Source organism: Coregonus lavaretus (genome assembly GCF_964263955.1).
Source record: "Coregonus lavaretus genome assembly, chromosome: 27".
Lineage (NCBI taxonomy): Eukaryota > Metazoa > Chordata > Actinopteri > Salmoniformes > Salmonidae > Coregonus > Coregonus lavaretus.
In genome coordinates, this window is record NC_140014.1 from 27442699 (window position 1) to 27460458 (window position 17760).

Here is a 17760-nt window from a genome sequence, read left to right on the forward strand (position 1 = left end):
CTACGTCCTCGCTCTCTCTCTCTCTACGTCCTCGCTCTCTCTCTCTCTCCACATCCTCTCTCTCTCCCCCTCTATTATTTTGTGTTCTCCCTCGTTCGCTCACCACTTTCTCAAAAGGCTGACCTTTGGAACGGACCCTTTCATAGGGAGATAATTGACTTGTTTACTGTGAGGAGACCAGAAGATCTCTCTGTTCGGGACTGATAATGACAGGGCACGAAACACACACACACACACACACACACACACACACACACACACACACACACACACACACACACACACACACACACACACACACACACCCCCCTCTGGGAACAAGACCCAACTTGCACAACAGTTAAATACCTGGTAATAATTTTTTTGAGTGGAGTGCATTTCACACTCTTATAAATGTATTTTCTATGAGTCATCGAGGTGATGCTGCATTTGAGTTGACCTTTTCAAACAATACAAAATAAGATGCTGCTGGCATTTACGTATTTTCTTGCATGTCCGTAGATATCAGGGGTGTTAACGGCACACATATTCGTACCGAACCATTCGGTATGGGGACCTCGGTTCGGTTCGCACTGTGAAATATATATATTTACAAAATAAAAACACCAGGCCTATAGGCCATGCCTACGCTGCGTTGTAGGCCTATGCCTCTTGAGGAAATCTGAGCTGAAAACAACTTTTCAGGCTATTCCATTAAAACAACTGGAGCCTACGCGCACGTTGTAATCAAAATTATAATCATAATTGCCGCATTTCAAGCTGTCCTCCAGCTAGTTCTGTACAATGGCGAGTGGTGGGGTCGATTTGATAAACCAGAATTGGAGGATACTCCATCGTTTAATCTCCCGTTTGGGAACATTTTGGCTTCCCAGTAGATTACAATGGCGATGGACAGAGAGTTGTGGATAAAACATTAATTGAATGGAAAATTCCACCCCAAAAAATATATTTTGGTATTTGTTTCATTAGTCCATTGTTGACATGGTTTCAAAATGTTTTGCTTGTCAGCAATCAAGTTTTCAGGATACTGTATGTAACTTTCGAACTACAGAAATCATTCCTGTATGATGCATTTTGCATTATATGATGCTGCGTATATGATGTAAAACGTCATACAGGGGTGATTTCTGTATTTTGAAAGTTACATATCTTGAAAACAATGGACTAATAGTTTTTGGGTGGATTTTTACTTTTTAATAGTATGTCGCCATGCTCAACGAGAATAGCCTATCTAGCTGCCAACACCTCAAACATGTTGACCCATTTACGTCGACATCACCCCAGTATTCCTGCCATCAGAGCAAGACTGAAACGCAAAGAAACAACAACACATTGTCTCCCCTCTGCATTCAAGCAGCCCTTGGCAGCTGATTCTGACCAGGCCAAAGAAATTACAAGAGCGATAGGTAGGCTATGTTTATATTTTTGACAGTCTTTGTTTTATAGCCGCGGATATGTGCCCATTCTCGGTGGTTGAGAATAGGTGGTTTTAGCACCTTGTGAAAGTGCTTGAGCCACGTTATGAACTTCCCTCTTTCACCCATTTCAGCAAACAGGTAGTACCCGTTTTATTATAAGCAAACCAAAGTCGAAGTTTTCAATTAATTGGCCACCTTAACAATGACAGCCCATCACTTTTCCACGGAGTGGGAGATGTGCCACAGACACACCCCCATTATGAGAATCCGCATCTGGCACTGAAGGAGGCAGTGTCATGGTGCGTTCGTAACCAAGTGGGAATTTACCACATACGACTGGGAAAAATCCACTTGAAGGGCCCTCAAACTGGTTAATACTAGTGGGGAAACTCGTCTATCATCCCGAGTACCCACTTCTCCCACATGCTGACCTCTGACATCACCTACTAAGGAAATGGCCTCTAACAGCAATTTCGACAGTTAAATGTAATAACAAAACATTATTTATAAAAAGCAATCTATGAATGTGTTTTTTTTTTACTCTAATTTGTTTACAAGCATGATATCTGAACTTTTAGTTTATGGTTGACACAGCTTGTTGGCCATTAGCCAATCAGCGTTTCTCAACAAGTTCAAATCACATGAATGCATCCAAGTGGTATTTACGACCTCCCACATAGTTACAAATACCTTGGCTTGTAACGCCAAGGTAGTGGGTTCGATCCCCGGGACCACCCATACACAAAAAAAAAAAAATTATGCACGCATGACTGTAAGTCGCTTTGGATAAAAGCGTCTGCTAAATGGCATATTATTATTATTATTATAACACAGCATCAGAGTGGAAACTTGAGAAGCCCAACATAACAATCCAGTCACAACAGACAATGCAAGGAACATTGTGAATGGCATTTAATTTTCCTGCTGTCCTGAAACTGAACCGTGACCCCAAAACCACAATACGTACCGAACCGTGGGTTTGGTGAACCGTTACATCCCTAACAGATATACTACATGGCCAAACGTATGTGGACACCCCTTCAAGTTAGTGGATTTGGCTATTTCAGCCATACCCGTTGCTGACAGGTGTATAAAATCGAGCACACAGCCATGCAATCTCCATAGGAAACATTGGCAGTAGAATGGCCCGTACTGAAGAGCTCAGTGACTTTCAACGTGGCACCGTCGCCACATTTCCAACAAGCCAGTTCGTCAAATTTGTGCCCTGCTAGAGCTGCCCCGGTCAACTGTAGGTGCTGTTATTGCGAAGTGGAAACGTCTAGAAGCAACAACGGCTCAGCCGCGAAGTGGTAGGCCACACAAGCTCACAGAACGGGACCGCTGAGTGCTGAAGAGTGTAAAAATCATCTGTCCTCGGTTCCAAACTGAGTTCCAAACTGCCTCTGGAAGCAACGTCAGCAGAAGAACTGTTAGTCTGGAACTTCATAAAATGAGTTTCCATGGCCGAGCAGCTGCACACACGCCTAAGATCACCATGAGCAAAGCTCGCCACCATTGGACTCTGGAGCAGTGGAAAGGTGTTCTCTGGAGTGATGAATCACGCTTCACCATCTGGCAGTCCGATGGACGAATCTGGGTTTGAAGGATGCCAGGAGAACGCTACCTGTCCGAATGCATAGTGCCAACTGTGAAGTTTGGTGGAGGAGGAATAATGGTCTGGGGCTGTTTTTCATGGTTCGGGCTAGGCCCCTTTTTAGATCCAGTGAAGGGAAATCTTAACGCTACGGCATACAATGACATTCAAGACGATTCTGTGCTTCAGTTTGGGGAAGGCCATTTCATTTTTCAGCAGAAATGGTTTGTCGAGATCGGTGTGGAAGAACTTGACAGGCCTGCACAGAGCCCTGACCTCAACCCCATCAAACACCTTTGGGATGAATTGGAACGCCGACTGCGAGCCAGGCCTAATCGCCCAACATCAGTGCCCGATCTCACTAATGCTCTTGTGGCTGAATGGAAGCAAGTCCCCGCAGCAATGTTCCAACATCTAGTGGAAAGCCTTCCCAGAAGAGTGGAGGCTGTTAAAGCTGCAAAGGGGGGACCAACTCCATATTAATGCCCATGATTTTGGAATGAGATGTTCGACGAGCAGTTGTCCACATACTTTTGGTCATGCAGTGTATTAAACTGTACTTGCAGTATTCGGAGTATTCCTGTGTTATTACTACTGTGTAAGGCCTATTCTAGGTACCCAGACAGATGACATACCTACTTATAGCTCTCTAGTGCTGTATATATAGCCTAGAAGGTTCTGGAATAACAGAACGGCCTGAGGTTGGCCCTATGCAGTAACACAGAGCGTGCTGTGTCTCTCTCTCCTTCTCTCTGTCGGGGGCTTAGGGCCGTTAAGCAGGTAGCTAAAGTAGACCAAGTCAGGCCAGCCCAGACTCTAAGCCTCATTCCCTACACTGCTGGGATTAGGCTATTGGCCTTCCATCAAGCCTCGAGGAAAGATCAGCCTTCACACTCCTCTCTCTCTCTCTCTCTCTCTCTCTCTCTCTCTCTCTCTCCTCCCCCCCTCTCTCTTCTCCCTCTTCTCTCGCTCTCCTCTCCTTTCTGCTCTCTCTCCTTTCTCCTCTCCCTCTCGCGCTCTCTCCCCTCTCCCTCTCCTCTACCCCCTCTATCTCTAGAGGCTCTCTCTTTAGTATCTCACTCACCACTCAAACACTTTAAATTGACAACACTCTTCTTTTCTATCTCTCTCTCTCAACCTACCACCATCTTCTCACTTCCTCTCACCTCTCCTTCCATACCTCTCCTCTCACCTCTCCTTCCATACCTCTCCTCTCACCTCTCCTTCCATACCTCTCCTCTCACCTCTCCTTCCATACCTCTCCTCTCACCTCTCCTTCCATACCTCTCCTCTCACCTCTCCTTCCATACCTCTCCTCTCACCTCTCCTTCCATACCTCTCCACTAAGAATAATGGCTGCTTGTTCTGAGTGGCAGGGCAGTAACGGCAGCCTCTCTCTGTATGATCCTCCTCAGGTGTCAGTGGTTTTTTTTATTTTATTTTATTTTATTTTTTTGTTAAGACCGTTAAAGCCAGTACTGCGACCCCGTTCACCAGTTAGCCACTTGAGATAACCTAGCGTTGGCTTGCACAGTTTATCCTGCTAGCCTCTTTAGCATAGAAGCCTACTATACAGGTGCATAAAAGCCCACCAGACAGACTGCATGAAAGACTGCATTAGCGCCAGGCAGTGTCACAGACCAGTTCACCTAAGGCCGATGTCACTCCCAGGTCATCCCTTTTATGTCAACAGCAGCCACTCTCCCATTGTTTGTGTATCTAACATAGTACACTAACGTAACCTGCTAGCAGCCATTGTGAGTCACTGGACTGCGTCAGTGAGCGGTGAAATGGACACACGTCATCCCTCTCAAACACATAGTCATTAAGTGAAGGGGAGAGCAAACACAAGGCACAAAGGATTTCCTGGTTGACTTGGAGAGGGGTAGACTAGTAGACAGTGTATTGACCATATTGTAAAGCTATTCATTCATTCACCCAGCAGCAATGAGGTACCGTCTGGTAGCCTTCTGCTGCGAGGATGATTGCTCGCAATGAAGTGTGATGATGTTCGGTTGATGCACTGTTTGTCTGTCTGTTAGTGTTTTTTTTTTTTTTTTTTAGTTGATCTAGGACACATAGATTAAAGGCTAGTTAAAAAATAAGACACTTTTCAAGACCGAACAGCAAGAAACTATTCATATGCATTATGCATATAGCAATTATAAACTGTCTGTGTCATCTGTGTCTGTGTGTCCAGGCTAAGGGAGGCAGTAAGGAAGATGGAGGAGAAGCACTTTTCGGAGTACACAGAGGAGTATGTGGAGTTCCTGCCTGTGGAGTGGCGCTCCAAACTGGCACTGGATGGGGGTAAGGCGTGTGTTTGCTTGTGCAGAGTGTGTCCTCAATCCCAATTGAGCTGAGTTGAGAGAGCAGCTGCTGTCCTCCACTAGCATCCAGGAGGTGACACCCACCTTGTGATGGCGTGGTGAATTTAGGTCACACTTGTGGAACCACAAGCCAGGCAGCTAGGTTACATCTCTCACATGGAGTTCCATGTGCTGTCCTCTGCCCTACTACTCCTGTCCTGTCTCCTACGCCCTCTAATTTCCTATTCTGTCTATGATGCACATACAGTACTGAGTATTCTATATCTATACAGGTCTTAGGCCTTAACTGTTTTAGCCAAGTGAATGGAAGGTTGATCTGAATACAAATAGATCTATAGAAGTATAGAGGATAGACGAAGGCTTACTCATAGAAAGTATCCACTGTCAGACATATATTTGTATATGTTATTGATGGTTGAATTGTGTGTGTCTTCCTGTAGATACGGTGGACTCCATCACCCCAGACAAGGTGCGAGGACTGAGAGACCTGCTCAACAGCAGTGCCATGGACATCATGTACTACACCAGTCCCTTGTACAGGGACGAGGTGAGACTGAAACACACACAATGCGTTTAAGCTCTCAAATCTCACTTGACATCCATATTGGCCCTGGCTAATTGATACCACTCTCTCTTCATCTCCAGATCACCAAGGGCCTGACGTCGGAGCTGAACCGCCTCTACACCTTGTTCTGCTCGAGGAACCCTGAGTTTGAGGAGAAGGGGGGCAAGGTGTCCATCGTGTCTCACTCCCTGGGCTGCGTGATCACCTTTGACATCATGACAGGCTGGGACCCGGTGAGGTTCTGTCTGCAGGAGCACCAGGAGCTGGAGGAGGCGCTGGACCTGAGATGGGTCTCCTACGAGGAGAGAAGACTGCTGGAGCAGCTGCAGCTAACCAGGAACAGGTAGGCAGGGTGGTGAGTAGTGGGGTGAATGGGATGGGATATGTGTGTGTGTTTGTCTCTCTCTGTCACAGTTGAGATGGCTACCTAAACTGTGTCTACAGACACTAGTGGGGGTGTGTGTAGGAAGGAGTGGGGTGTGAGTGGTGTAGGTATTTTGTTAATGGTCTGAATACTAACAGTATTACTGAAACTCTCTCCTCAGGTTACGAGAGCTAGAGGATCAGCTTCAAGGCCTGGAGGCCTCCAAACCGCTAGCACCCCCTGCTCTTAAATTTAAGGTACACTGTACTAACTGCGCAAAAACAATCCCTTCAACTGGGACACAGGATCCAGGGTGATAATAGCAGAAAGTAACAAGATGACTAAGCAAAGAACTGAAGGAAAGATGATGTCTGTTTCCTCCTCTTCCCCAGGTGGAGAATTTCTTCTGTATGGGCTCTCCCCTGGCGGTGTTCCTGGCCCTGAGAGGGATTAGACCAGGGAACAGTGGAGAACAGGACCACATCCTGCCTCGCTCCATCTGCCAGAGACTCTTCAACGTCTTCCACCCCACAGACCCTGTGGTGAGACACACACACAGATACCCTACAACAGGGCTACACGAGGGCTATTCTATTACAGTCCTGGAGGGCTGAAACACTTCTGTTTTTTGTTTCTCTCTCTCTCGTTCTAAATCAGTCCCTGATTAGAGTGGAAGAATGAACATCATCCATTCAGGACCAAATTTGAAAAGCCCTGCCCTACCCCTTACCTCACAGCACTTCTTAGAGCCTTCATTATCTTATGGATGATTAGACCCAGAGGAAAGACAGGGTGATAGACTGACTATGATTGGTTTGTCCTTGCTGCAGGCCTACAGACTGGAGCCCCTCATCCTTAAACATTACAGCAACATTGCACCTGCACAGATACACTGGTAAGAGGTCATTCATTCTCCCAAGGTGAATCTGTATGTTACATATAAACTGCTGAAACTACGACTTTCTGTATGGACAGTGGTGTTTTTCTTCTCCCAGGTGTAGTGCTGTAGACCCCACACCATACGATGAGATCCGGCCAACGTTCATCAACCCACAGAAGGACCCGACGTCAGACACGGAGAGCATCCCCAGCCCCTCCACTTCCCCTGTCCTGGCCAGGAAATACTACGGAGAGTCCATCGCCAGCATGGGCAAGGCCAGCATACTAGGTACGTCTGTCAGTCTTCTGGTTGATTCTCTGTCTAGAGCCTTTTTGCCTCAAATCACCTTGCACATTATTATTACCTTAAATATGAGTGCCTTCGTTACCTGTGCACATGATGCAGATTCAAACTCTGGGTGTTCTACTTAATTGTAAGATTACCTCACTCAGCAGGTTCTCATAGATTTTACATCCAGTCATTTGTACAGCAGATATTCGTAGACAGCACAACATGTCCTGAGTAGACAAAGCAGGTGGTTCCATTCACAAGTACGTCAGCATGTACCCAGCATCTTGTGATGGAGTTGACATCTATTAATGGACACACTCCATACAGTATTTCCATCACAGACCCACCTATCTGATCATTTATGACATAGGCACCTCTGCCATCTTGTGGAGAGAGCATGTAAAGACCAGAGCCATACTACTGGGCTAGTCTCCAAAACTCCACCCTAGGCAACAGTGACTAGGGTCTGGTTTCAATGATGGCCTCTTTTGGCAACTTTGATAAGCGGGAAAAAATTGTTCTGGGGTGGGTCCTCTTCCGACAGACAACTCTCCCAACAAATCACGAGGCAGACATGCCAGAACGTCATGATTCGAAACCAAATTTGCAGGGAAAAGCTTTGCAGTGGTTTTAGTGAAGGTAGTTGCACTCATTAAAAAGAACCTCTTATCTCCATCTTGCTAGATACCATTTTGTATTTTATTCAAGCGGATAAGGTAGTGACGTAGGTCCTCTATGCCAAACTGACGTTCTATTACGAACAGAAGCTGTTAAGCCTGAGCATTTGAAAATTCTGGGAGGCAACCCGTATGTCTAGGGTCTACTTCACTCACCTTTGTCGCACCCTGTCTAAAATGTATCTCTCGCTCTCTCTCTCTCTGTGTCTGTCTCTCTCGCTCTCTCTCTGTGTCTGTCTCTCTCTCTGTGTCTGTCTCTCTCTCTGTGTCTGTCTCTCTCTCTGTGTCTATCTCTCTCTCTCTCTGTGTCTCTCTCTCTCTCTGTGTCTCTCTCTCTCTCTGTGTCTCTCTCTCTCTCTCTGTGTCTCTCTCTCTCTCTGTGTCTCTCTCTCTCTGTGTCTCTCTCTCTCTCTGTCTCTCGCTCTCTCTCTCTCGCTCTCTCTCGCTCTCTCTCTGTGTGTCTGTCTCTCGCTCTCTCTCTGTGTGTGTCTGTCTCTTGCTCTCTCTCTCTCTCTGTGTGTGTCGGTCTCTCGCTCTCTCTCTCTCTGTGTGTCTCGCTCTCTCTCGCTCGCTCTGTGTCTCGCTCGCTCTCTCTGTGTGTCTCGCTCTCTCTCGCTCGCTCTGTGTCTCGCTCGCTCTCTCTGTGTATCGGTCTCTCGCTCTCTCTGTGTGTCGGTCTTTCGCTCTCTGTCTAGGAGCGGCCAGTATAGGTAACAGTATAGGGAAGGGGATAGGAGGGATCCTGTTCTCTCGGTTCTCCCGCTCCGCGCCCTCCGGAGTGTCCTTTGGCATCGAGGGTGGGACCCCGGAGGAGGAGGACCCGAAGAGGACAGTCGACAGCCAATCGGCTTACGGCCTGTCGTCCACCTTGTCCCATTCCCCCTCCACCCTCATAGACCCCTCAGGTTAGTTCAGCTACATTTCAACCCCAATTACACTTTCAAGAATAATTGTATTGTAGTCCATGTAATAACAAGTGACTTTTCATAATATTTGCCACCCTTGATGTATTCTCACAGTGAATCTATCTCTGTTCTACAGTTGAAATGGAACGCCGCATTGACTTTGAACTCCGTGAGGGCCTTGTGGAGAGCCGCTATTGGTCAGCTGTGACCTCACATACAGCCTATTGGGTCTCACACGATATTGCGCTCTTCCTACTGACGTTCATATACAAGCAGGCCAACGTGCCGCCACCCACAGAAGACAGTCCTGACCCAGAGTTAACATACAGAGAGAGACCCCATGTCAACACGCGCACAACATAACATCTCTATCACCCTCTGTTACTCCATTCTCTCTCTCTCTCTGTATACTGACACACCTCTACTACACAGACCGTACAGTTTAGGATGGATACACACACATTGGATTATGCCCCCCTAAGGGGGTGCAGCCTTCCTGTCACCGTTATGACCAGTGTAGCTCAGTTGGTAGAGCATGGCACTTGCAACGCCAGGGTTGTGGGTTCGTTTCCCACAGGGGGCCAGTATGAAAATGTATGCACTCACTAAAACTGTAAGTCGCTCCGGATAAGAGCGTCTGCTAAATGACTAAAATGTAAAAAAATGTAATGCATGCTCTATGAAGCATGGGGGCATAGTAGGATCCTCTATGTATCCTCCCAGCCAGTCCAGCCGCCAACGAGTATGTCAGAGATTCCATTACACGCTACCGAAGGGGTGTCCTCTTCCTCTAAGATCACTGTCTGAAACTGCTGCCCTCCCGGATGTACCCATCTCCCCCATATGTAGCAGCCATGGTTCAGCCCAGCCCAAATCTCTCCTCCACAGACCCTGGAGGAGAGGATGTACAAGTCAGCCTGGCCCCCTCAGTAAACTCCCTCATCCTCACTGGTCTGTCTCGTCTTACCCTATGCTTCCATCTACAAGGACCTGGGCTGAATACTGGGACCCTTAGTCTCAAAACCTTCAGTATGTCACTGTCTGAGCAAACTCAATGCAACTTTCAAAGGGGTCTAAACTTTATTTATATATTAGAATGTTCATATATTTCCCTAAGAAAATAATACGGCATAGTTAATATTATTTTTCTTTGTTTTGGATATGTAAAGAAAAAGGGGGCGACTATGAACTTGTCTCTAGTTTTTATTTTGATATTCCACAAGGACGCTGTACGAGTTACTTATTTTTTATTACCATTTGACTATCAAGTGACTTTTTCATAGAAGTATCGATCAACAGAGATCTACAAAAAGCAATTTTTGTTTCTTTTTACACTACAAAGTGACAAGAAGACTCTGTATAACAGCATTACCTTATGTCTTTGGTTTAATAACTTAATGGTGCTGTGTGGCAAACTGTTTGTTTTGGTTATGAGGTACATCTTTGCGTCCAGCGAGTGTGTGACAACGGCTTGACTCTCACTTGACGTTCAGATGACGTTCACACAATGTCAGCAGAACATTCAAGTGACAGACGTACATCCATGTGAAAGTCAAGCTTGATAAGTGTAATTTACCCTGTAGCCAGCCATGACCAGTAACTTACCTTATTGTCATTAAATGTCATTAAGTTTCTCTTTTAGTCACCCAGGAACCATGTAGGTCCTTATACGGAGATTTGAAATGTACCCTCCATTTTATGTTACAGGGCAACTTTTCAATCTAACCAAAACACAGGTGAAATCAGTTCAGATGGATAGTCTGAAGTCTGATAAGTTCCTTTTGTATGCAATGCAAGTGTCCAATCAAAAGAGAGATCATGTCAGTGCTTCATTCTGTGGTTGGACAGAGGAGCTGTAACTCAGAGGGTCGAGCCAGTAGAAACTCTCCTCAGAAACCTTGAAGGTTATAAACATAAAGGGACCTTCAGATGCCTACTATTTGCATTGATACCCAGATAAAAGAAAGTATATATATATATATTAATCCAATTAATTTTTCAAGACCATTTTTGAATCTGTAGTAGTGTTAATGTAGATCCCGGAATCCAGCAGGTGGCCAAATATCTCTTAATGTCATTAAGTTATTCTGTCTGCTTCACTCTTAGTGGCTAAGCGAGAATGAACAGAGCATGTTGAAATCCAAGGGCATTTTCTCTTTAGTAAAGGGCTTCAGGTCAGAGTTATTCAGCTTTAGTTGCTTTTCCCAAGAACAATATGCAAAACTAAACAAGCTCAATAGATTTATTTTTTATGGCTCGCAATGAGAAACATGATGCCTGAATCACTTTGCATCCCATGTGGTCCTTTTAAATGTAAATGTGTCTCATCAGGATTATTGCAGAGTGTTCCCAACAGCTCTGAAATCCTGAAGCTGCATTCAGATGGTCTGGCGCTAGCTGCTCACTATCTAAAAACACATCCCACACGGCATTTGTTTTTTATATGAACAGTTTTATAAGATGATAGATGCAGGATGATGAAATGGAACTAACCTCAAATTAATGTGTGTGCTGCTGACTGAACATTGTCATTGTAGAGTTCCCTATATGTCCTATGCTTTGTCATCAAAATAAGTCTCAACTGAATTGTCTAATAATCTGTATGGCACAAGCTCTTGCTAACTGTCCCAGTGGTCTTGTAGTCCACAGACTGGATTTATTTGAGTAGTTTATAATGTAGATGCATGATGTGTATGTGAGAGTGGGGCCTATTTTGTGAAGCGGACTTGGACCAGACTTCCTTGTAGAGGACCAGAGAACAGCTCTTGAAGTCATGGACAATAAGGTAAAATTACTTGGAGATGTTCAGAATGAATGATGATGGTGGACCTTACACATTCTCAATGGCTTGAAATTGAACAGGACCCCTTTTAGACATGGCCCTTATTGCATTTTGTGTGTTTGTGTTAAATGTCAATGACAAACAGGTGAAAAACGGTGCCTCTTCTCTGCCATATAAATCAAGTTGTTTCCACATCGGGCAGTCATGCAACTATTCTCTCTTATAAAGGGTTTGAACACTCCCCACCATGTTGTTTTGAGTGTACTGATCAAGGACAGTTCAACTGATGGCTCTGCATGCTAAATGATACTGGCTGGGTATGGGGGCAATTTAGAATGATGGTTGTAGGATGTTTTGTTCGTGGGCTGTCATAGTTGTGGTCTATTAAAGTTTCGATACATCAGGCCAGCTATCACAAGGTGAACCTCACTCAAATAAACAAGCACAGAATGATAACTAGGTTCAGAAATACATTGGCTAAAGAGCTAGGTTTGTTTAAATGGTGTGCTGTGCGCATTCTGTTTTTTGTTCTGTTTTGATAATGGTCTTGGGACTCGTCAGAGGTTTCACAAACCTTAGGGATATGTTTGTTATGTTCTCTCACCATTCATCTCAGCGCCAAGCATCTAGTGAAGTCAAAGTACAGTAGCTAGCTGGTCTATCCAAGAGTCACCCCTAGTTTAATGAGAGCTTTGGATGACCTCTGAACCCCAAGGGGTTGTCTGTAAAACAAGTTGTGTTCTGTAGGGCACACCGTAGCAAAATGTTTTGCAACGGAATATAGACATCTGTGTTCTTATTGGACAAGTTCAGGTAGTACCTCCCTGTTTCACTCTGTTACAAAACATTTTCCACCAACTGAACATGATCCACGGCTTTCGCCTTTCAGATTATGTCCACAGAATGAGAGGTACCATCATCTAGGAATGTCTTGGTCGACTGTATAAACAAAACCTTTTTCAATAAGACTGTTTAAAATTTTGTTAGTTTGACTTTGAAAGGATTTCTGCTGGAAAAGTGACTGTCCCTAGAGCTGTGCAATTACCCACCATGCCTGAAATGGATTCAAACTGCCATCCGAAACACTATTTCCTTTTTATTAAAACATATTTTTTTTATATATATACAATGGCTTCTTTTATTCTGTATTATTCTCCCATCTGCTGCTTCTAAATGTGTTCTGTCATGTCCCAAGGAGGATATCTGAGAGGAAGGCCTGTACTGAAGTCTGGTCTGGTCTGGTCTGTCTGAATGAGAACTGCTTAAATGTGTGGGAGGAAGGTCTGGGAGTAGGCTGAGGGAGGAAGATATTCTCCAAATATTTAATGGGAAAGATTCACTAGTTTCCAACTCCAGGTTTTGATGGAGCACAATACTGCTATTTGTTTCGTTTGAACCATACATCAAATTCTTTCCTCGGCCCCACAGACTTTCCACCCACACCACAATAGCTGATTGATAGTTAATGAATGGAGCTTTGTGTGATTGAAGATATGGGCCTAACACTTTTTATGTATCTAATGTGGTACAGTAGTAGAATCCAAATGCAGTTAAGCAATATCTGTAAAGCAGAGATGGGATTAGTTAAAAGTTAAGTGAATGCAACATCAACAAAAAACGACAATACCCATTGTTCTAGGTTTGGCCACAAGATGGCAGACCTCCCCATGTAGTAAAACAATGGCCCCCATTGACCATCTGGTCATCACAGACCTCTCCAAGTCGATTTCCTCTCTCGATTAACAATGAGGCAATTAGCATGACACAGTTACTCAGTTACTAGTTATTACTGCTCAGCAGCCCTGCAGTGGTCCTTATGTCTTAGCTATTAGCAAGGGTTTATAGGGTGCTGTACTTCAACTGCCCTTCTCTTAGTTTGTGCAGTACTAACTCCTAGTTAAATCACACGCAAATACCCTGGCAGTGAATTTTAAACTACTTTCTAACTATGTTTATATGTCCATGTCTAGGATGGTTTGCCGTAATAGTGATTGTAGGCTATATGTCATTTGATTTGTACAAAGTAACACATTTCCATTGGACAGTGCCATATCCACTTGATTACAGACGTTGTTGTGAACTTCGTTAGAAGACACAGTACAAGTTCCACATCAGTAATTAACTGTCTGGAATTGATTGAGACTATTTTAGTGACACCCCCGGTGATGTGTGAAAGCCAGACTCAGTACTTTTATAGGGCACAGCACGCTCCACTCCACCTAAGTGTACCGTCTCTCTCCTCTCCTCTCCTCTGCAGCACCAGTTCCCACTCCACTCTCCTGCGCTCCCTGCATCTGACTCAAATGTTTACCCGGCAATTAAAACAGCCTATATAAGGCAATGGGTCGGCTGCCAGACTCTGACGAGAGGGTCAGAGCAGCAGGAGAGAAAGGTTATACATTGTTTCATTGCAGACCATAGTGTGAGGCCCAAACTCCTTAGCTGGAGCTGGAGAGCTGACACTAGTGAGAGCAGAACACTGGAGGAGAGACAGAAACCCTGATGATTCATGCCTTACCACCGACCACTTGGAGCAGGAGAGCATGCTGCTGTACAGAACAGCAGATGCAATGGAAAAAAAATGGACAGCAGCTCAATCTTTGCCAAACTAGCCATTTGTGTTGCTATGGCTTTGAATGCACATCAACAAAGCCAAACAAATGAGTAGTTTGGCTAAATATATAATTATTCTCTAGAGTGGTGGAAACAGTGTGTGGATAGAAAAATCTGTACAATTCCACACATTGATATGTATTTTATTTAGTTTACAATTACTAATAACTACTATCCATGCACACTCAACAGGGTATTCTTTCAAGGCTGTGGCTGTGGATCCGTCAATAGGGTTTGATTCTTTATAACTCATGCCTGTTGATATATCAAAGTGTAGACCTACAATCCACTCCTAATGTTGATATTTGAATGATGTACCAGAAATGAAAATACAGGGAGAGAGTTTATCTTGTTTTATTTAGCTCAAGAAAAATAATGAACAGATAGAATGTGTGGGTCTGATAAGAGGAGAGGGTAGGAAACCATTTAAGGAAAACAAGTGCAATGCCTGTTATGTTAAACCTTTTACATGCGTTTCATCAAAAAGGAGTGATCAGAAGCTATTTCCAAATCATATTTCAGGCTGCACACTGGACATTTTGTAACATCTTTACCAGTGAGAGCGCCATAGTGCGACGTATTTTAGACTAGTGGGCTCAGTCTCTGGATTTGATACACTGTAGAGGGGGGGCTTTAGAAAGTCTGTTCTAAATGAGTAATTGTGTGTAATTCCCTAGGCGAAGACCCCTTAGCGGTCCCCGGATGTACCACCGCAAGCGCCATACTATTTCCATAAAAGGCATGCAGCAGCGGTTCTGTGCGCTTGTTATTCCCAACCAAACTGTTGAATTTTCCACAATGGGTCAGTTATGAATGAAAGCATGAAATAAAACACGACAGACAAGAGCGTAGTTTTAACTTTCCCAATGTATTTCTAAATAAGAGTGCGTGGTTGGGGACAGAATTTAAACTCCAAGCCTGGTGGTTAGAAAAGACCAGCGAGATGATAAAAATGACATTGTACGTACATTCCCGCGTCACACAAGACCCCTTTCAATTAAAGATAAAAAAAAAAAAAAAAGTATGGAAGGAGCAGGGGAAATGACCGTGCGGGTAATGTTGGGAGAGGGGCACTGCTGAACCGTTTGAAAGGAAAAGTCGATTGGAGCTGGAGCAGTGAGTGACGTTATCTTTTGGAAAGAGGGAGGGAGAAAGAGAGACTGCTGGACTCCATTAGCTGAAGCCAGGAGGCACCTTAGGTTACTTCAATTGGACGAGTTCTTTGGGATTTTCTCTTTGAATAGACCCAGATAGCCTACATGATTTAGAAAATAACTGGTTGACTATCGAAACCTCGGGAGTTTAAGTGGCTTTTTGGATTTGGGTTGGTGTATTTGAGAAGGTGAGTGGACACAACATTTTCGTCCTCAAAGCTCAATAAATGTAGTAGTTCTTTTTGCTCACTGCCCGCTCGGGAATATGAAAATATTGACTTTTGTACGCCAACTGCAGATTTAAAAGGACTGTTATATCTGGTAAATAATGTATGATTCTAACTCCCTTTTACTCGTTTAAACGTATTATTTTGCTCATTTATGGACATATTTAAGTGAGTTACACTGGTTGACCAGATTCCGTGTGCTCTCAGGAGTTCTTGTATGGGGCTGCTTACGTAATCAACTTCATATATGTCAGGGTGTCTTTACCGTTAGAAAAAGCAGGTGAACACAAAGAAAGACGGGAAAGTATTTGTATTGAAGTTCAGATTGCCATAACCTTTGTTCTTTATTGGTTATCGATTAATTGCGTCCTTCACATGTAGCCTTAAAGGGGCAATTTGTGGTTGTTACATGCATTTTTGGATGTATAAATTAATTATATGTACCCATGGATTCTTGCAGAATATAACTTATTAATGCCTCATGAGCTTAGTTCAACTGTCGTACCCAATCAGAACCCAAAATATGTTTGTTTTACTCCAATGTTTGTGAATAGTCGATGTAAACAAACACTGTATAGCCTCAAAACATTGTTCAAACTATAATGTTGATATCATTGATGGTCAGTCCTTGCATCCATAGTTATGTCTATGAATTGGAGTGGTTACATTTCTCCAGCCCCATCCCTCAACTTTTTACCGAAACGGGCGAGGAGGTTGCGTTGTTGTTTCAATCGCTGACTGGCTTTAAAACGTATTCATGACTCCAATTACATTGAGCCATTGGACATCCCTTTATTTTTAATTATTTAATTATTTAACCTTTATTTAACTAGGCAAGTCAGTTAAGAACAAATTCTTATTTACTATGAAGGCCTACCAAGAGGCCTCCTGCTGGGAAGGGGGCTTGGATAAAAAATATAGGACAAAACACACATCATGACAAGAGACACCACAACACTACATGAAGAGAGACCTAAGACAACACATGGCAACACAACATGGTAGCAACACAACATGGTAGCAGCACAAAACATGGTACAAACATTATTGGGCACAGACAACAGCACAAAGGCAAGAAGGTAGAGACAACAATACATCACGCGAAGCAGCCACAACTGTCAGTAAGAGTGTCCATGATTGAGTCTTTGAATGAAGAGATGGAGATAAAACTGTCCAGTTTGAGTGTTTTTTGCAGCTGTTTCCAGTCGCTAGCTACAGCGAACTGAAAAGAGGAGCAACCCAGGGATGTGTGTGCTTTGGGGACCTTTAACAGAATGTGACTGGCAGAACGGGTGTTGTATGTGGAGGATGAGGGCTGCAGTAGGTATCTCAGATAGGTGGAGTGAGGCCTAAGAGGGTTTTATAAATAAGCATCAACCAGTGGGTCTTGCGACAGGTATACAGAGATAACCAGTTTACAGAGGAGTATAGAGTGCAGTGATGTGTCCTATAAGGAGCATTGGTGGCAAATCTGATGGCCGAATGGTAAAGAACATCTAGCCGCTTGAGAGCACCCTTACCTGCCAATCTATAAATTACGTCTCCGTAATCTAGCATGGGTAGATGGTCATCTGAATCAGGGTTAGTTTGGCAGCTGAGGTGTAAGAGGAGTGATTACGATGGAGTAAACCAAGTCTAGATTTAACCTTAGCCTGCAGCTTTGATATGTGCTGAGAGAAGGACAGTGTACTGTCTAGCCATACTCCCAAGTACTTGTATGAGGTGACTACCTCAAGCTCTAAACCCTCAGAGGTAGTAATCACACCGGTGGGGAGAGGGGCATTCTTCTTACCAAACCACATTACCTTTGTTTTGGAGGTGTTCAGAACAAGGTTAAGGACAGAGAAAGCTTGTTGGACACTAAGAAAGCTTTGTTGTAGAGCGTTTATCACAACATCTGGGGAGGGGCCAGCTGAGTATAAGACTGTATCATCTGCATATAAATGGATGCGAGAGCTTC

At 44.2% G+C, this 17760-nt stretch overlaps 2 protein-coding genes across 6 annotated transcripts in view; both read left to right on the forward strand.

Moving 5' to 3' along the window:
* Positions 1–12047, forward strand: part of LOC311102776 (phospholipase DDHD1-like) — a 45068-nt gene extending 33021 nt beyond the window's left edge. For both annotated transcript variants that reach the window (XM_084144181.1, XM_084144182.1), the window contains 9 exons: positions 5213–5322; positions 5783–5889; positions 5988–6250; positions 6453–6528; positions 6664–6813; positions 7102–7166; positions 7267–7439; positions 8815–9024; positions 9161–12047. In XM_084144181.1, the coding sequence (XP_084000307.1) occupies positions 5213–5322; positions 5783–5889; positions 5988–6250; positions 6453–6528; positions 6664–6813; positions 7102–7166; positions 7267–7439; positions 8815–9024; positions 9161–9387 (1381 nt within the window). In that variant the 3' untranslated portion in view covers positions 9388–12047. The remainder of the gene's footprint in view (positions 1–5212; positions 5323–5782; positions 5890–5987; positions 6251–6452; positions 6529–6663; positions 6814–7101; positions 7167–7266; positions 7440–8814; positions 9025–9160) is intronic.
* Positions 12048–15242: 3195 nt separating this feature from the next.
* LOC311103067 (fermitin family homolog 2) overlaps positions 15243–17760 on the forward strand; it is a 66890-nt gene continuing 64372 nt past the window's right edge. For all 4 annotated transcript variants that reach the window (XM_084144590.1, XM_084144592.1, XM_084144591.1 and 1 more), the window contains exon 1: positions 15243–15761. The gene's annotated coding sequence lies outside the window, so the exon portion shown is untranslated. The remainder of the gene's footprint in view (positions 15762–17760) is intronic.